General features: G+C 53.7%; 7 protein-coding genes across 7 annotated transcripts; 5 read left to right on the top strand and 2 right to left on the bottom strand.

Annotated features, from left to right (window-relative positions):
* Positions 1-345: 345 nt before the first annotated feature.
* Positions 346-1769, top strand: B0T26DRAFT_742800 (3-deoxy-7-phosphoheptulonate synthase; the record flags this gene model as incomplete). Its single annotated transcript, XM_060444167.1, has 3 exons — positions 346-391; positions 621-1400; positions 1453-1769. 3 exons carry the CDS (start codon positions 346-348, stop codon positions 1767-1769), a joined length of 1143 nt encoding a protein of 380 aa, XP_060292574.1.
* A 1128-nt stretch (positions 1770-2897) lies between these two features.
* B0T26DRAFT_620916 (uncharacterized protein) lies at positions 2898-3414 on the bottom strand (the record flags this gene model as incomplete). The annotated part of the gene is made up of 2 exons (XM_060436074.1): positions 2898-3283; positions 3354-3414. Coding segments are annotated over 2 exons (447 nt in total), but the record flags the coding sequence as incomplete, so codon positions are not given.
* Positions 3415-5274: 1860 nt separating this feature from the next.
* Positions 5275-5794, top strand: B0T26DRAFT_754504 (uncharacterized protein; the record flags this gene model as incomplete). Its single annotated transcript, XM_060445831.1, has 2 exons — positions 5275-5543; positions 5611-5794. The coding sequence occupies 2 exons, from the start codon at positions 5275-5277 to the stop codon at positions 5792-5794; spliced, it is 453 nt and encodes a 150-aa protein (XP_060292572.1).
* Positions 5795-10323: 4529 nt separating this feature from the next.
* Positions 10324-11083, bottom strand: B0T26DRAFT_678713 (uncharacterized protein; the record flags this gene model as incomplete). The annotated part of the gene is made up of 4 exons (XM_060440264.1): positions 10324-10442; positions 10484-10547; positions 10580-10817; positions 10899-11083. The coding sequence occupies 4 exons, from the start codon at positions 11081-11083 to the stop codon at positions 10324-10326; spliced, it is 606 nt and encodes a 201-aa protein (XP_060292571.1).
* A 2127-nt stretch (positions 11084-13210) lies between these two features.
* Positions 13211-14107, top strand: B0T26DRAFT_399911 (uncharacterized protein). The gene has a single exon (XM_060434809.1). The coding sequence runs from the start codon at positions 13360-13362 to the stop codon at positions 13906-13908; it is 549 nt and encodes a 182-aa protein (XP_060292570.1). The 5' UTR covers positions 13211-13359; the 3' UTR covers positions 13909-14107.
* A 630-nt stretch (positions 14108-14737) lies between these two features.
* Positions 14738-17093, top strand: B0T26DRAFT_399913 (uncharacterized protein). The gene has a single exon (XM_060434810.1). It carries the CDS (start codon positions 14938-14940, stop codon positions 16759-16761), a length of 1824 nt encoding a protein of 607 aa, XP_060292569.1. The 5' UTR covers positions 14738-14937; the 3' UTR covers positions 16762-17093.
* Positions 17094-18252: 1159 nt separating this feature from the next.
* On the top strand, positions 18253-19280 carry B0T26DRAFT_678710 (uncharacterized protein; the record flags this gene model as incomplete). Its single annotated transcript, XM_060440263.1, has 4 exons — positions 18253-18455; position 18708; positions 18872-18933; positions 19049-19280. 4 exons carry the CDS (start codon positions 18253-18255, stop codon positions 19278-19280), a joined length of 498 nt encoding a protein of 165 aa, XP_060292568.1.
* Between the last annotated feature and the right edge of the window lie 100 nt (positions 19281-19380).

Genomic DNA, 19380 nt, shown 5'->3' with positions numbered 1-19380 from the left:
TTGTGGGGAACGGGACCTTGCCTTTCCAGAGTCGCCGCTCCGCATCGGATCCCTTCCCTGCCAGCAGTCTAGGACTCACTCTCGCCCAATTGCTTGCCTGCTTCTCTTCCTAACCTCGATCTGACCACTCCTGTCATCGTCAATTATACTCCTGTCAGCAGCGCACCCACGCGCCCTGACCTTGCCGATCGCCGTTGCCTTCGGTTGCCGCGGGGGAAATTATTAAACGTTTTTCAGAATTTTTCTAGTTTCACTTGCCCTACCTGCGTACCTGCCTCGTACCCGTTTTCCGAATCGGCACCTTGATAGCCGCTAGTTACGGTGCATACCTAGGCATTCGTGAAAATGCCCGGACTCGACATGGCGCCCCTCGTGGCTGATGATATGAGAGGTATGCCGCCTTTTCCATTTCTCGTTTCTGGAACCGGGCTGCGCGGTGCGGCACGGCTGCGCCCGCAGTCAACTATAATAGCAATGGACGCGGCTCTTGAGAGCGTGGGGGCAGGAGTCTTTCTTCTCACCAACCTTTCGACTGTATTTCTCGTCGAGAATTCGCTCGAATCTCAAGAGCTCTATAGTCTAGTGCACAATGGTCTTGACTAACCCTTCCTCGACCAAAGTGCTGGGCCAGGATCCTTTGATCCCTCCTGCCCTTCTCATTTCAGAGATCCCCATGACAAGTTCTGCCCTTCACACCGTGGTCAAGGGCAGACGGGATGCCGTGGGTGTCATTATGGGCCGTAACGACCGCCTGCTGGTGGTTGTTGGGCCGTGCTCTCTCCACGACCCAGCTACGGCGCTCGAGTATGCGGCAAGGCTCAAGGCTCTCGCGGACAAGCTTGAGAACGATCTTGTCATCATCATGCGCGCCTACCTAGAGAAGCCGCGGACGACAGTGGGCTGGAAGGGTCTCATCAACGACCCCGACATCGACCAGACCTTCAAGATCAACAAGGGGCTCCGGGTATCCAGACAGCTCTTCCACGACTTGACATCCGCGGGCGTTCCTATTGCTAGCGAGATGCTCGATACCATCTCCCCCCAGTTCCTAGCCGACTTCATCTCGGTCGGCGCTATTGGTGCACGGACAACAGAGAGCCAGCTTCACCGCGAGCTCGCGTCCGGCCTTTCGTTCCCGGTCGGATTCAAGAACGGCACAGATGGCAACCTGGGTGTTGCCATCGACGCCATTGGCGCTGCCGCTTCCAAGCACCACTTCATGGGTGTCACCAAGCAAGGACTGGCCGCCATCACCCGGACAAAGGGTAATGAGCATGGATTCGTCATCCTGAGAGGCGGCACCAAGGGCACCAACTACGACAAGGAGAACATCCAGGCCGCCAAAGAGACCCTGACCAAGAAGGGCCAGAAGCTGGCGATCATGGTTGACTGCTCGCACGGTGAGCTTGCCTCTTAGACTCCAGACGCCGGCCGTCTACTAACAAAAAACAGGCAACTCCAACAAGGACCACAGGAACCAGCCCAAGGTTGCAAAGGTCGTCGCCGACCAGCTCCGCGAGGGCGAGAAGGCCATCATTGGTGTCATGGTCGAGTCCAACATCAACGAGGGCAACCAGAAGGTGCCCGCCGAGGGCCCGTCGGCGCTCAAGAAGGGCGTCAGCATCACGGATGCCTGCATCGACTGGGAGTCTACCGTCACTGTTCTCGAAGACCTTGCGGCGGCCGTTCGCGAGCGCAGAAAGGTCAACGGCGGCTCGTCTAACGGCAACGGCGCAGATCACAAGGCTACCCTGCTGGAAGAAGAGTAGCGCAATGGCTCTGATTCCGGAATCTCCTACGGACCCAACTCCGGCACCGGTAAAACTTCCTGGACAAAGCCTGCTTCTTTGCCAAATTTGGCCAACCAAAGATAACTTTGAGATTGCCTTTTCTCGCTAGCAACCCTTTTTCTCTCAAAAGAACGGGCAACTGTTGGTTAAAACGTCTTGAAGTACAAGGTAGTTTTACCGATGCCGAAGTTGGGTCTTTAGGAGATGGGGCGGGCTTGCAGGCCGACCACCGCACTTGCCCCATCTGCCAATACATATAAATTCCACTGTCGTGGAAGTCACAATCTAGATCCTAGGCTTTGATGGGTGGCGCGACTTCTCCAAGCCTAGTGAGGAGGGACGAATGGGGGAGGGGTGGGAAGAACTTTCCCGTTCCGTACATTTTGCTGGGAACTCGGAATAGAGAAAAAGGTCTTGCTTTTTTCTAATTTTTTATTTTTTTTTGAAACGAGAATGGGGGAGGAATGATCTGACATAGAATCTTTTCATTCCGGTAGCATTGCTTGTGGCTCGAGGAGACTACAAGCACTCAACTTTTGCTCCAGATAACGAGGGATAATAATAATGCGGACAGAAACTATTCTAACAGCACCGATAAAGATCTTCAATGCGAAAGAGAATCTGAAGGGTAGGGGACCTTCACTACCGCGTATATGCTTGGTATGCTAGGGGGTTAGTTCGACAGATTCGAGGCGGACAGCATGGTGTTGTGTATAAATTCGAGACTATAAGTATACGGCACGCTGGGGACTTGTATTGCCATCAAAACTTGCAGAACATACTCCAGCCCTGGCCATTAACGAACGGAACATAACCAAGCAGCAACGCCCAGACAAAATCACAGGTACGCGGCAGGCAACGGTCTCATCCCGGGCCGCGGCCCAGCCTGCTATCGGCGTTCTCCAGTGGGCTATACAACCCCCTATCCTCACCACCACCACCACTCCCACCGCCGCCAGAAACAGAAGCTACAGCGCGCCGCACCACACCGATGCCGCCGCCGGCCCTACTCCCACTCCCTCCTCCTCCTCCTCCTCCTCCTCCGCCAGCAAGAGGCAGCGCGCCGAGAAACCCCCCTCCGTCCTTGCCCGCGCCGTCGCGCAGCTCCAGCACGCGCCGCAGGCCCGCCCAGCCCAGCAAGCCCGCCGTGCCCAGGATGAACCCCCACACGATGATCTGGTCCTTGCGGCTGTCGCGCTGGAAGCAGCTCGTCACCACGTCCTTTTCCTCGGCGTCCCTGCAGATCGGCAGCTGGTACGCGATGCAGAACGCGCGGTTGCACTGCGTGCACGAGGACGACGCGGCGCGTGTTGATAGCAGGCCGGACGATGATGATGATGAGTTTGCGTCGGTTGTTATGGGAGCGGTGTCTTCTGTCGGTGGGGTTTCGTCGGTGGGTGGTGGTGGTGGTGGTTGCGGGTGGTCCTTTTGCGGCCCCAGCGCGATGATCTTGGACTCCTTGAAGCAGGTGCATTTGCAGAATGTCGGGGCCGCTACGGTCATGGAGGGGTTAGTTAGGTGGTGTGGGTTTGGGGGGGAGGGAGAGGAGGGGAGAAAACGCACATGCTATCACCAGCGAGGCTAGCCAGGCCACGAGGAATACGAAAAGCGGAAGCCGGGTCATTGTCACGGCTGCGGCGCGGAACTTGACATCAAGCGTGCACGCCTGCCTCGTGTGTCTGTGTGTCTGTGCCGGTTGTGGGATACTACTACGTCGGCGGCGGCGGCGGTTTCACGGCTTTGGGATCCCCTTGTTCTTCCTGTTGCAGGCAGGCGCGTGGTTGACCGTGATGCCGCTGCTGCGCGAGCGCCACACTTTGACTTGTCAGCTACGTAAGCAACTTGAAGTCAGCGGGTGGCGGCGCCTTCGTCAAAGCCACAGCAAGGCCCTCTGAGTCACGTTGAGGCCCACCTTTTGTAGAACCTGTAAAATTTGCACCCGTGCATATTTAAACGCGCCTGCCCTCCCACCTTCTTGCACTTTTTTCTTTCTTCTTTTTTTCCTTGCCTTCGGGCAATATGGTCAATTTGAAACGATACAGAGAAGATTAGCATGGCCCCTGCACTAAGGATGACACGCTACTCAAAGAGACGCTAAACATTTTTTTTCACTATGATCGCAGCCTACGGGTTGCGGCATGGAGAAGAAAGCTGTTGTCCTTTGCCTGCTGTGAATGTTGGGGTTATGCATCTGCGCGCTCTTAGCTAACCACCAGCCACCCACGCCTTGTTCTTCTGTGCATGCCGTTGCGAAGCCCTTAATGTTAATCGTCGGGCCAGCGATCATGTTTTTTTCTGTCAATTGCTCGCAACCCCTCGTCCTCTGTCAATGTCCCATCATTATTGGAAGAGCTTCCCAGTGAAGTGCTCCAACGCGTCCGTGAGATGGAGAATTTGCATTCTCTCCCCCCGTCCAGATACATGGCCTCAGCGTCATCCTGCTCCCGAGTCCGAGAGGGCCTGTGGTCATCCTCCTGGTTACTCTTGCCCAGCGTCATGCGCCAGGGCTCGATCAGGCTGAACAAGAGACAATCATGAAGCGAATATGCACGCGCTGAAGCATAGTTATTCGATATTAGTGATCTGGCGATGCTACCTACCATGCTGCTGATTGAGGGCCGACCTGCTGAAAGGAGTCCGCAACCGTCTGGCCCTTTCTTCATCGGCAGGTGCTGTCACACCACCACTACGTCATTGGCCGCATCCACAATCTCGAGGCACCGCTGACGAGCATTCAGTTCATATTTCACAGGGTACCACAATGACAGATTGAGAAAACGCACTCGCAGGAACCGAGAACCGAGAACCAAGAGCCGAGAACCGAGAACTAATAAACCAGCGCCGAAGCGAGACAAGCAAGCTTTGCAGTCCCACCCAGACTACCGACCGACCGAAGGATCTCGAATCTCGCGTGGATCCAATACTGGCCGTTTCCATGAAATTCATGCCACAGCGAAAGAATACCGAGCCGGGATAATGGGTCACACATTTTCTTAGAGTTGCGTCGAGACGGGCATGGCTGTGTCAGGACCATTATTTCCTCGTCTCTTTTTACATTTACACCTTGGGAGTGCTTGACCTGGGGTACACTTTTGGCGTTGGCCAATACGAGCTTCATGTATTCGAAAGATGGTGCAGCATCTCTGATACTAAGGGTCAAGTCTCTGGCAGCCTGGACGATAAACTCAACTATTGCTTCAGAAGCCATCAGGAAGCCGACGCTAATATTTGATCCACCTGATCTGAAGCCAACCACCAGTTCTACAACCAATGAACAGTTGACGGGGTGCGAGTGTTGTCGAACACGACGAGACTGTTTAATATATAGGTTCTCTTGTTAACCTGTCTTGGATGCTATTGTCCCTGCCCCCAAATCACAGCACTTCACCCTGGCCCAGCACTTCACCTTGGCCCAGCTTACCCACGAATACCTATTACTACGCTTCCAAAGACAGAGTACAGATCTTCAACCCGGAACGCCAGCATGTCTACGCACCGTGCCACGGTATTGGAACATTTTGGCACCCCTCCTGGCCCCAAGTTCTGTTTGCTGTTTCCAAAGAACGCGGAGGCACGGAGAATGCTCGGAATAAAACACAGCGAGGAGGAAGCACAGAACATGTCCCAGGCGGAACGCGACGACAAGGCACAGAGAATGCAACGCTGTGAACGCAACCGAGTTAGTAACAAGATCTTCCGCGGAGCAGAGGGCGGCCCTGCCCTCTGTTTTGCATCTAGTTCGACATCCAGCAGGTGCGTGCCCAGCAGTTTACCAGCCGTTCGTGTACTCCTTCTCCCTGTGCTACCCAGCACACAATAGAGCCGAGGTCGGGTCCATGCTACGCGACGACAGGATCGCACCCCCGGCCTCTCGGGCACTCCCAACATCGGGGGTGAGAACGCTCACAATGGGCGACGGACCTCAGGCAGCCGTGTTCAAGACCAAGTACAGCGCGGAAAAGGTGGCGTCGAATGAGCCGGTGACACTCAGAGACGTTATGTGAGAAATAGTAGGTAGGTACATGTGCCGAACCCGTCCGCGGGAACCACATAATACGGAGGCTGGGCCTACGGATTTGCATTTTGGTCTTGGATCGTTGGGACGGGATTTTGGTGGCCGGATTCGACGATCTGAAACAGAAATTGGGGGTTCTTTTGCATTCCTACCTTCCTTTAAACCGGATGGTCATATCACATTACTACTGTACTTAGCATATTACACGGAGAGTCGATACGGGCCTGCCTGTGGCTGGTCTACCGCGCCCTCGGATATCGTTCCAACAACTACCTAGTTCTAGACAGCCAGTCTGAGAAAAGAAATGCGTCTCAAGATCCTACGTCTCGATCGATTGAAAGTGCCCCGGGCTGGAAACAGAGAGTCAGGCAGAGGAGGATAGGGCAGAAAACGGTGGACATGGGTGGTTTGGCTTTTTAGAAGAGTAGAGTCACCGATCCCGCCCGCAAAACTGCCGTGGCCCGCCCTCGCAAGAAGAAAGAAAGAAGTAAAGACACTTCCTCGCCGTGCGCAATTTGAAACATCGGAGGTTGGGCCGCAGCAAGAACTAGCCTAGAGTATACGGCGGCGCGGGCCGGGATGGGAAGCGTATTCATTGCGGCGGCGCCGGACGCTTTACAGCGTTCGGGAAGGAACCGCTTCCCCCCCGCCTCGCCCAACAAGAAATTGGGAACGGAACCCGGGATTTGGAGATCACAACGAATGCGGGGGGCTGTGGTCTTCGATGGAACAATCTGCAATTGAACTTGCCAGCTCCCCGCCACAAAATAAGCACCCCCAGCTCGCAGAACCTCGGCTGATTAACTAGACCACCTTCCCAACCATAGTTGGCCGCCATTTCCAAGCCAGAATTAGCCAGTGGATCAACTATTCTATTTCTTAGCTACCAGGGCCAAGGCGGGTTCTATTTCCATATCCACTCAACCAAAAAAATGGCCATTCTTTCGAGTTCTTTTCAATACCCCCAAGCTGTTTGTATCTGTAGCCGTATCTGACCCTGAGATTCTCCGCAGACTTGGCATCTTCAGGCTCCAATATGTGATCCATGTCTCCCTGGATGATGTGCACCTGGTTCTTCAGCACCGTTGCCGAGTCGAGCACTCGAGCACTGTCTCGTGCTGACATGTAATTTTCCCGTCAGTAGCTACGTGCGCTTGCCTCATAGAGGTGCCCTCAGGATCCACCTCGTCGTAGAGGACGAAACAGCCGGTTTCTTTGTCGAAATATAAAGAGCACACCTGCGAAGCTTTTTGGGGCCTGCCGTGGTGATAAGCAAAATGAGGTCGCTGGCCGCATGAGCCTTCGCGGATTTCGAGGCGAAAAATAGCATGCTTGCTAGTACGGTTGACTTCCTGTCGTGATTGATTTCAAGGGAGAAGGTCGATAAGTCGTCTCTCTTGGTGGCAGCGAAAAGCAATACATCTTACCCTTCCTCATTGAATGGCTTGAGTCTGAGAGCGACCTTCCGAGGAGCGGGGCCCTGATTTTTGGATGTGCTCATGATGGCGCGTCGGGTTTTGGGAGCAGCGCGTTGGCCACGGCAGAATTGAGGACCTGAGAAATTAAGTGTTGATATTAGGTGACTCGAACAAGAAAAGATGTCGTAGAAATCAAACCAAGGCAACATATATGTGGGTGTCGGCTCGCCTGGGCGACCAACCTGCTTGGCTGAGCTGATCAATGGGCTTGACTGTTCGACGGCCTTCTCTGGCTTGGCCCTCTTGGCTTCACTTGCCGCAGACACGCTATACACCATACCAACAACCGTAGGCCCAGGCACGCCGTGCTTTAGCTGTTGGCGCTCGGTATCATCGATTAGAGCCGGGGACAGCAGGCTTCATTTGCCTCGCCATTTTGACCAAGAAGCGTCCAAGGCTTCAAACCCCCGGCTGGGACGTTGGAGGCCCGCGCCAAAGTCTCAACAACTGGACAGCTACGCATGCCGCATAGACAAGGTATAGAGGCCGACTCAGGTTGATTCGTGAGGCCGTGATGGCGTAGACAATGCAGCTGATTCAGGACCATGGTGTTGGTTGCGCTTTTGCTCTGGCATCCCAGAAGGACTATTCAGCCGGGCTACGCCGTTGCGGTCAGCCAGGCTCAGTCAGCCACGCATGGCTCAGTCATTCCACGCCCCTCGTCTAGCGGAATCGTCTTCCTGGGGCAAAAGAGAGATGGCGGCTGACATGGGCTAAGCCATGAAGAGTTCTGGTGCGTATCCGCATTGCCGCACGCCACCAACCAAATTTAACCGCGTTTTTTTCTCTTCTTGGCACGATTTTCTGAGTAGCTTGCTTCGGGGTGCTCCGCGCAGGCCCCGAAACAAGCTTTTGTTGCCGAGCCAACAATCCATTTGGGGCTGTTCTTGGCCGTGACCCTTTTCCCCACAAAAGGAGAGCCGGCATCTCAAATCAACATAGAGCAGAAGGAAAGGGGATAAAATATGGACCCTCACCCCCCCCCCCCCAGAATTAGACTCCATATATGAAGTAGACTCAATCTGTTCAATTGAGGTTGAAGCAGACTTGTACACTCAGTCTGAAGCATGGCAGTCGGACTTCAATCTAGAATCTCAGGCATTGTTGCAAGATGACATGGGTGCAAAATAGACCAGCTATATAGTGCTAATTAACTCCAGCCCTGTCCCTAGCAATTATTCTTACGCTTTCCCAGCTCTTAGAGCTTGGTTAAGTTGTCCAAAAAATGACACATGCCCCTAAAAGCAACAACTTCAAACTGCAGCCGCACACTAGCTATTTATAGTAGATGATTAGATGTCGATGACCTTTTTTATTTCCTTTTCTTTTCATGTTTCTCGACAACCCAATAGCCGGAGCCTCCAGGTGGTTCCGAAAGCGCATACCGTCTTCCGCAGACCCCAACTAGAGACTAGACGGTGGCGCCGGACGGGCCCTGCGGAAATATGTTGGTGTGACCGTGTTCATCGGCTTGACTTGTAATTAGGTCGGCTCGTCTGGGTAGGTAGGTAGTTATACAGCCGCGTCTTATTATATCTTGTCCTAGCAGACGTGGAAACGGCTATCGCTTTTAGGTCTTCGAACTTGATGCAAATAGGATTTTCGTATTCTTGTAACGGGATGGTGTATTTATTCCCATTAGAGATATAACAGAATACAACCACCACAACCCCCATCCTTTTGCAACGGTTACTATAGTGATTAGTACGAATGATATTGTCATTCCAACACGCGAGTCCCCTTGGTTCTACCTTGGAACTAATATTACTCGACTCATCGTTGAGGGCGAAGCTGGTTGTATTTTGGCCAAAATAAGAAATACCCTAGGTCCTGGACAAGCCTTAGAGTATTCGATGCAAACTCCGGCGGCCTTCCAAGCTTGGGAGGGATTGTGGCAGTCGTTTTTGTCCAACGCCCAATGGAAGACTGCACGAACAATCTTAGCTGAATGCACCAATCCCAAGCTTGAGGGCTTTGTCGAAAAACCTCCAAACCTAAAGTAAGTAAAAACTTCAAATTATTGATTACTGTTGGAATTTGTCAAGCAGAAGGGCCTCGAAGGTTCTAGATAGAGACTTCGCCACCCACTTCGCCACCACAATAGTAGTATAAGAACGGGCTTTCTGGCACTGCCAGAAAGCTAGAGAGAAGAATAGACATCTACAATCCATCACTTGAACCACCAGTTTTCGGCGTGCAGCCACGCCCTGTTGAGTCCAGTACCGGTACCCTGGTGAATCCAACAATTACACCATCGCTTTTGAACAAACCCGATTTAGTAGGTACTGACTCAAATTGAAGTTTTCCTTCAACAATGATATAATATTAACTTTCTAGTCCACCTTTCCCTCCGCCCTCCCCCCCTCTGAAGTTTCAAGCTGTCACACCGCCCGAGTCGCGTCCGACTGTACTTCACTATCACGTGGCCAAGAACATCAAAGAACAAAACGAACGGATACTACGGTAATTTCAACTCTTTGAATCCCAGTCGAGACCAAGACTAATGGATTATTTGACTGGCTCACAGAACCAACTTGCGTACAGTTTGACTAGCTGAAGTTAACCATTTTCAAGTTAATAAAAGAGAAACCAACTCGGTTCGTTAATTCACTCTGTTCATCACTTTCTAGTTATCTTTGTTCATCACTTTCTAGTTATCTTTGTTCATCACTTTCTAGTTATCTTTACTAAGTGCTTTCTGCTTCAGAGATGTGATATTCATGTCAGCAAAAATATTTGAATCCGGGAAATGTCATGTAATTGGTTAGCAAAAGGGCTTGATTTATAAAAACACCGAAGTTACCTCGGCTAGTTTAGGTTCATACCTACGCTATCTATAGTCCCGCCCAGAGCCCAACTCTATTGATGCACCTGAAACACGATCCAAAGCAATGAATGAATCCCCCCTCCTACCGCCTTTTTATCCTCCAGATTCCATAGAGCCATTCTTGTAAACCCAACTCACAACAAGCGGAACAGAAATAAGCCTAGAGGACAAAAGCCGCCGAAAGATGGTTAACCTAACCCACATAGCTACATCCTAGTTCTTATCCCACTCCACGTAGAAAATGGCCGGCTCGATTCCCTCTCTCATCCTTATCTCAATCTTCTGGTTCTCGGACGCTGGCTTCGACGGGATGACGTACGCCGTGCTCGTTTCTTTCCGCCGTCAGGGGAATTGATCCAAGGACACTGCTTACTATGTGCACTGAGGAATGGCCCCCCTTGGACAAATCGTGCAAGACGAAGCCGTCGCCCCTGAGGCTGATGCTACACTAGTTCTCGGCGTAGCTCACCTTGAGATTGGCGGCCGTCGCGGATGGATAGACCGTGGTTACCGTGCCGGCGGGAAGACTCTTCATCGTGGCAGCTGCAGAGGGAATTACCGCCCTGTCACCTTGGGCGGCCATGGGCGAGGCTGACAGCGTCGTCGGCCGAGGAGGTAGAGAGCAGCCCGGTGGAGCAGCGCTTCTGAACTGGGCCAAGTTCGGATTCGGTGCGTAGGCCTCGGCAACTTTCGCGTCTTCTTCGGGACTGGGAAGATGGATGTCGTTTGAAGCGCTGAATCCAAAGGACAACAGCTTCCCTTGGTTCGTGAGGGCCACATGCATCTACCTGGTGCTCTTGCCATCGAGAGCTATGTGGCTGGATATGTGGAATCTATTGTGCATGTTGTTGAAGACTCTTTGCGCCGTCTTAGACCCCGTTTTGAGGCTGATGGAGCCTAGCGCCGGTGGGGCAGCTCCCCCAGTGGTCGACCCTACCACCTGAGGCACGCTAAGCTTGGCTTTGGAAGCCATGTGGGAAATCAGTAATTACTACGAATGAGAGAAAACCTTTGAACAGTGCAGAAAGTGTGAAATCAAGACCTAGACTTGAAATGAGCAGAGAAATCCGAGAGGAACGAAGAGGCTGTCGAGAGAGCTGGGTAATGGCATGGATACTGGAATTGATGTAGCGAAGGCTACAAGGCCGGTTATATATCCATTAGCAGAAAGCCCGCTCAGAATAATTAGTGGCAATGCGGCGTCACCTGCGCCCGGCGTGGTTTGGAACCCGTTGGGGGTTAGGTTCGGTTGGCCATGCCGAAGAAAAGGCAGTCTGAACGGCACAAGTGGTCTCGTCCAATCTCGGTCGGGTGTCAAACAAGTCGTCGGTTCGTCATCCTGAAAAATGGCAACCGGGGCGGCACAGGCAGTTTCAAACCGGGGTGTGCGTTGGACGTTGGCTTTACATTACCCGCTCACGGCAGGTTTGTTGGGAAACTCGCGAATGCGCCAAGACCGAGTGAACTGGTAATGCCCTTTTTTGGGGCGACATTCAAACGAAGATTGCTCATGGACCAAATTTCGTGTGGTCTACTATAACCCCTTTTGCATATATCCCGGCCCGTCGACAAAGTCGATCGAGAACATGACATACCAAGGGACGTTTTGTGGTGTTATTGGTGAGAATCCGACCAAGTTACTGAGCGGCGACACCATAACGAACTCGAGGTTATACTTTTGGTTGCCATCTGGCCGATGGCTAAGGTGGTCTATGGATATTGGGAGGGAGACGCGATAGTCTTGTTGGAGATTCGTAAGTGACGAAATGGATAAAATTGGCAGGGGGGCGCCGTAGTAAATACCTATGCGCATGCAGGTGTGGCGCAACCTTATTGACGTTGTGCCGAAAGAGCTGGGCGGACTGTCAGAGGTCGACATCACGGAACTTGCCTAGGTTAGCTCTAGGATACAAAGTGCTTACCTTATTTTCGGCTCCCTAATACCCTTATTTTCAGCGCTTCCCGCAACTTCCGTTTCCGGTTGGACATAATGCTAAGCTAAACAATTTTGGGGTTTAAACGAGAGGGCTGCTGTGCCTGCTACTACAGTCCAGTGAACGACCAGCTGGAAGTGACTCACCAAAACCTTCTAGAGTTATTTAGGAGTCTACCAAGAGTCGGCCAAGATGCTTTACAGCGGTCAAGAAGATGGTTGACATATCCGTTATACCCAACCCAATTCGAACCATTCTACCCAGAGTCGAAAATGGACTCGTACTGGCCCAGTTTTATAGCGACTCGAGGCCCAGAGGCCATCGCCAAGCAGCTCCTTCGCGATGCGGCTTGCTTGGACGGCGGGGGGATGCCTAGTCAACTGGCCATGCATGTTCTCTCCTCGCGATCTCCCCTGGATCGCGAGATTGCGACTCATATGGCCCTGTCGCCAGACCTGAATCCCGAGCTTAGCCAATTCCTGTACGACAAGATCGGCACGCGGCTCCAAGACAGCATCCGGGACGGGAACAACTTCAAGCCGCCGCTGCCCGCCGACGGCAACCTGCTGGCTGCCGAATTTGGACCAAGACCATCTTAGTTAAAGAGAAGGCTAACCCTGCCTTGAGCAATGTCTCAAAGAACAGCCCACGAGCGACCCGGTGTCCGCCCTGAAGCGTGTGGTCCCACGTGATAAGCAGCAGTTGAGAGAGAATCTCAGCCGCACCGCTACACGAGGCTAGTGGTAATGCCATGACGGCCGCCTTGCACTAGTAGGGAACTGACGACCCACCTGAAGCGGCCCGGGGCCATAGACCCGCAACGCAACCCCTGAAAGTGGCATTGGCTTGGCTTGAATTGGCTTATTCCGTCGGAGAATCAAAGGGGTCGGATGGATCCCTTGTCGGTCGCGGCATCGTGCGCCGGCCTGCTGTCGGGTATCGCCAGTGCATCGACGGCGCTGACTCGGCTCGTGCAGACGGCGACGCGCAAGCCTTAACCTCTTCAAGTTTGCCATGAAAAAGTCAAGAACTCGAGGCTGACGAGAGTGAGACGGACAGTAAGACGGGACAGCAGAGTTATGAGCTCACCCAAAACACGAACCGCAAGGTCGATGCCATTTACTACCACATGAGAGGCATGAAAGCCTCTGGCGAATCAGAACAAGCAATCACGAACTGGCTCGCCGAGCAACCCGTTGACTAGGAGACGGTCACCTCCGGGCAGAGCGAGCATGACTGGGAAACGGCCACCTCCGGTCTAAACGAACATGATTGGGCAACCACTACCTCTGCCCTAGGCACGTCGGGCGCCGACATGATCGCTGGTACAAGAAATTTTGCTCCTAATGGCATATCAGGAACTAGAGTCTCGGGAAGAAAAACCCCGCTAGTCGCCGCGCCAAATATCCCGAGCGAGCTACAGCTTTGGTTTGGTGACATCGCCAGGGCTTCCAAACGACGTTCCAGTATGTTTGGCTTTCGCCGCAAAAGCCTTGACAACAACTTTCGGGAGTCAGTCACCACCATGACTTCGTCGAGGCCTTCGGGGGAGGAGCTCAGGGCCCTGGTACTCAAAGGGGCCGACCCCAACTTTCTCTTGCGAGAGGATCCAGTCCCCAATATGGGTCCTCCGGCGCCCCTTCATACCGCCGTAATTGCTAAGAACCTTGACTGCGTCAAGACGTTGCTCTGTCTCGGCGCGCGTCCGGATGGTCCGCTTCCGCCCGGTGACCACTTTCGATTCGAATCGCCGCTAATGGTGGCTACCCGCTTCAGCACTCTACCGATCCTCGAGCTTCTCGCCAAGGCTGGAGCAGATCCCAATTATGAAGCTACGCACACAACCGTACACGCAATTAATTAAGAGCTGCTTTACAGTTTATGCAATCGATGAAACCCCCTCTCCGTTGCCATTGATAAGCGCGACCTCGACGCTCTACGAGCCTTGCTCGGGGCTGGAGCCAATATCGAAGGCACCGTCTTCACGGGGATGGGGACAAGAGCAGACTACCTAATCGCCCATTCTAACCCCTTACAATGGAACATTATTTGAAGTGCAAGCCCCAAACGCCCCGAACCCAAATATGCCACAGTTAGAGAACTTCTGGCCTGTGGCGCCGACCCCAACGCCCTCAATAGCTCGGGAGCTGTGTCGCCGCTCGACTTCGATGCCCGTTGGTGCAACATCGACCTCATCGACATTCTCTGCGCTGCCGGGGCAGACGCATGCCTCATGTTCCCGCTGGGGGAGCTGGTCGGTTTTTACAGGAATCCCAAAGACATCGTCACTACGCTAAATGAGACATGCCGCGGGATAATGATCCTGCGACGGGCTGGCGCTGACCCCGCCACACGGAGAGCAAATAGTGGGAATAATACACCTCTCAACCTGATATATGACCTAGTTGGACGAGAGCTGGCTTGTTCCACATAGCACATAGACAACACGTGCTGCAGTCTGGACTGGGTTGCTGAACGCTCTGTATGTACCATCTGACCCACAGGGCCTACAGGGGGGCTGCGGCCAATCAGAAACGGATTACAAAAACCCGTTTTCAGGCCTCATTTGCATTCGGTTGATTTTCCCCGGCATGTGAAGGCCAAAAATCTACATATGGGGGCCAGAATCCAGAAGCACCGATTTTACCGCTAAAAAAGCCCGTTCTTCGATACAGCTGCCAAGGTGGATTGATGGGTGCTCGTGGTGTTAGGGGCGGGTGCCCCCGAAGAGTTCCCCTAAAAAACAAAGGGCCCTAACAATATATCTCCGTATCGAGCGGTGTGTGTGCGCGCCAAGCCCAGAATGAGCATTCCCACTTTTCGACTGCCAGATTATTTAGCCAGTCGACTCTTCATCACACACGACGAAACCCGACCGCAATAAACACCAAATATGGGACAGAAAAGAATTACAGAATTCTTCTCTCAAACTACCAGCGTGGTGGTAGAGACTCCTCCCGTCTCTGCTGGCAGCTTTATGAAGCTGCCTGCCAAAGTGAGGAGGGCAATCTACGGTTTCGCCGGTATCGGGCACGACGCAGGCACAACGGATGGATTCATCGACCTTAATTGCTGGAGTCGTGGCCACCAGCTCACCGCTTTGACGTCCCAGGATCGCCACTCTGGAGATGTAGAGTCCGAGGATAGAGAGGAGTTGGCGCGCGTCTGCGCCAACTGGAAGAGCAGACTTCCGATCAACCTTTTGCAAGTGTCCCACGCCATCCACGTCGAGGTAGAGAATGCGCTCTACCAGTCCCATGTTTGGGGGGTTTCGGCGAGCGCTCGCGGCGGATTGAGTTTGCTAGAGAATCTCAGTCCTCAAGCTGTGAGAGCGATGAGATGCCTGTTCGTCAGTCTCACTCCGTGCGCATGCGACGGATGCGTCGTAACGGGCGTGTGCCCCCACCCTATCCCCGTCGACCTGAAATTTTGCCTTGGCACTCGCGACCAGTGGCTCGATCACGGCTTCGAACCCACGGCTTGGACTTTGGAGCAGGTCAACTCAGATCGCAGGGAGAGGCCGCTGGATATTCGTTCGAGCCTTGATAGGCGCACTGTCGCCCAGTGGGAGAGAGTATGCGCGAAACTGGCGCGGCATGCCGAGCCGCGGCGTCTCAGCCTATACTTTCGGTGCGTGGTTAGGGATGTCAGGACGGCCGAGCGCGTTGCGAGGCCGCTTGGCTGCTTTACATCACTTGAGGATCTCGGCGTCTCATTCGGCCGCCGTGCCAAGGACGCACCGGGCCCACACGAAGAGTCGCTCTTATCGCTCGCCAGAGACATCGTCCAGGCGGCAACGTACAGACCCACCTTCCCCTTCTTCGATCTGCCAACCGAGCTGCAGCTCCAGGTTCTAAGCTTTTCGCACCTTGTTCACGATGGGTTCGACCTCAAGTACGTTGCCGGGAGGCCCCTGCTGAGCCGCCTAAAGGAAGACGGCTCCGAGGAGCAAATTGTCGAGTTTTCGCGGCTCGACGGGCGCCTCGCCTGGCTTGTCGACGGAGCCTTCTGCGCCGAGAGTGGCAATGTCGCATCTCGCGGCCGCTGTCATCAGTGCAACGCGCCGGCCGCCTACTTCCTCGTCAGCAAGCGGTTTCGCGACCTCGCTCTGGAGCTGTTCTACGGGCGAAACCGCATCGTGGCCCAATACAACGACATCAGGTGGTGCACAGCAGGTAACTCGAAAACGATGGGCCGACAGCCCACCATAGCGGAATCGCCACCACTTCCGCATGTGCTGCTTCGGCACGTTACCCGGCTGACGCTCGTCGCGTCGATCCGGCACTGCGTCGTCGCCACCGCCGGCTTCACCCATCTCGTCAAGCTCCTCGGCGCACACGCACGTCTGCCTTCGCTCATACTAGAGCTGCACATGCGCGACGCGCACAGCCGTAGCGAGGTGCTAGCTGTCCTCGGCGGGGTTCCGGCTGTCCGCGGCCTGGCGAGGCGCCAGAGGCGACATGCCGAGATTTACAGGATCATCTTCCGCCACATCCGGCAGGGGCTCGCCACTAGGGGACTCAAGGCATTCCTGTTATACATGTGGTGGGATGACTTTGACCCGGATGCCGCCGGCGACGACGTCGCGACACGGAGGGCACTCGAGCGGCAGAAGGAGAAAGAGATTATGGGTGCGGAATACGACTCGGAGAAATGGGGCAAGGAGCTGCAGCGGAAAGCATTCCCACGGGCAAGGATCTACGATAATGGTTGGTGAAACGTGCTGTGGAGCTTAGTTAATAATTTAGGTATGGCTTCCACCACAATAATCTAGCCACAATACTACCCGATGGGCAGAGCCTTTGGGAGCTGCTAGTGACCTACAATAGCCTTCCGGGGGTGTGGTTACCCTTGGTGACCGTTACCCTTATTCCTCTGTGGGCTCCTAAGCAGAGGGCTCTGAGCTAAGAACCCCTAGTAGGGGTCTAGGGGCTGAACACCCTGAACACGATAGGGTCTCGATATTAACATCGTTAGCCTATACGGCATTTGTTACGACTAGTCGGGGCGTATAATAAGTAAGTTATACTAAATAGTAAGGTAGAAAGGAAGTATAATTTGTAGATGAAGGCGGATAGGTGGATACGGTAGGTGCTGGGAACGGCGGTCGGTTTTGACTGCTTATGGCAGTAGACGAAAGTACCGCAGGTAAGGTTGGGATTAAACCAAGTCTATACCGAGGGTTGGGGAAAGTCTCAGGAAGCTATGAGTAGGAGTGAGAGTGGTTGTGCCCTGTAGGCCCGTGACACCGCGACGAGGGAAGGCCGGGCGAGTATCACGATGAGGAGGAAGGCAATAGGCCAAGTGTGGCGACACGTAGCTACGCCAGCTGCGTGCATTTGTAAAATGTCCTATTGGCTAAAGTACGGCCCGGAACCGAGATGAAGAAGGAAACGGAAGTTGAAAATATACAAACAAGGGAGGATGCGGTGTATTTATCAAGACCTGGTGACTTTCTCAGTGAGGTGGTTGGTACCCAGGCTTATCGGTCGAGGTACAACACTGAGCGATCAGAATTCGGCAGTCCCGACCACGGCACATGAATTCCAGACCAGGCGGCTATAGATTTACCTGTACGCGGTGCCAGCGTCTCCATTCCGGTGCGTCATGAGGGAGTCACCTAAGAGGCCATAGGTGCCGAGTGCTTCAGACAATACTGTACTGGAACCACGCTGTTTCTATGGCCCTTTGTGTCTTTCTAGCAATCAATCGCCGTCCATGGCGATGCTTGTTCGAACATGGCGGCCCAGTGAGGCAAAGGGGTCACACGGGCCGCGCTTGTCGAGCTAACAGTAAGAAAGTAGCACCAGCAAGTGAGAGGCGACGACTAAACAGGAAGTGATCCACTACGCGCGCGAGGCAGACTCAATGTCTCCCGGCTAGTGAGCCTCGAACCGCTGTTGGAGATACGATTCTAGCGCTACCGCCGTGTATCGGGCCTAATTGGGAGCGTAGTATAGCGAGCTAAGCTAGATGGTAGCGAGCTACTCGTCTAGAGTTATATAGGGCTATGATACTGCGCCCGCTATGGGTAGCTAGGCGATACCAAAACCCGGTAGTTGGTAGTTGATATACGAAGCGACCTGGCTCTGTACTATAAATAAAGAGTAGTACCCTATCCCCGAATCCTATATTATAATTGTCTATTAGTCCTCGCTTCTCTGAAAATAACTTATAATTAATAACAGCCCTGAATATTATGATCGAAATGGTAACGATATTACCACCACCACCGCCGTCGCCGCCGCCGCCGCAGCTGTCAGACGTGCACCTGTGCCCGCGCAAGTCGCACACCTTCCCGCTAGCAACAGACGTCGACCGCGACGGCGCGGTAGACGTCAATGGGCAGCACTTCAAGCTGGCGCCGTACCCACTGCACGCGAGCTTCGCGGGCCGCACGGCCATGTCAACGTACGAGATCGCGACGCTCGCGTTCTCCACCTAGCTAGTGGTGCGGTGGCGGCACGAGGGGAACAAGACGAAATATATCTAGCCGTTTGTTGTCGTGCGTTCCCTCCCTCCGTCCCTCTATCCATCTATCCATCTATCCATCTATCCATCTATCCATCTATCCATCTATCCATCCATCCATCTATCTATCCATCCATCCATCCATCCATCTAGTCTATCTAGTAATAGAAGAAAGAAAGCTAATTAACCAAGAGTATGTCTCGCTAGTCGCCGTACTAGATAGCGTGTCGGCCGTGTATATCGCACCAGGGCAGTATAACTCGGACGCAGCGGGGTGTAATACTATCTTAGACGCGGCGGTACTTGGTCTTGGTTTCTATATGACCGTATATATGCTGCTACTAGGTTCGCTATAGAAGAAGGGGCCGGGCGAGGAGCCGTGGCGGAGCAAGGAGCGGGTCTGTGGGTGGCTTGTTTAGTGCGTTTTATCCTCATCTCATTCCATCTCGCTAGCCAGGGTCTTCCTCCTCTTGCTTGTTGATTGAATCATCTACCTGAATATTGAGTATGAGCGATGGCTAACATCACTACAGCATCCTCTACCTCATCACTACCGCCGTGGGCTGCGTCGGCTGCTGTCTCGTGTGCAAGCGGCCGGAGCGGAAGAAGTCAGCGCAGCAGACCGTCGAGAGACTGCGAGTGAGGCAGGTCCAGCTCGTGCCCAAAGTCCAGCGGCGAGCCGAGCCCCAGCCCCAGGGCTACTATGTTCCCGAGCCGAACCGGGCTAGCCAGGAAAAGCCCCGGCCAGTGTATGCTCGAAAGTAGTTCGTGATAATTGTGGATTATGATCTATGCCCTGGACGCTGTGGCGGGGACACCTGATTTTGTGTCTGTGGAGAGGAGCGTTCTGTGACTTGATGGAAAA

This window comes from Lasiosphaeria miniovina (genome assembly GCF_030549165.1).
Source record: "Lasiosphaeria miniovina strain SMH2392-1A chromosome Unknown B0T26scaffold_6, whole genome shotgun sequence".
Lineage (NCBI taxonomy): Eukaryota > Fungi > Ascomycota > Sordariomycetes > Sordariales > Lasiosphaeriaceae > Lasiosphaeria > Lasiosphaeria miniovina.
This window is presented reverse-complemented; position numbering and strand designations above follow the sequence as displayed.

Coding starts and splice junctions, on each gene's coding strand:
- B0T26DRAFT_399911 (XM_060434809.1), top strand. CDS start 13,360: ATGATCGCTGGTACAAGAAATTTTGCTCCTAATGGCATATCAGGAACT.
- B0T26DRAFT_399913 (XM_060434810.1), top strand. CDS start 14,938: ATGGGACAGAAAAGAATTACAGAATTCTTCTCTCAAACTACCAGCGTG.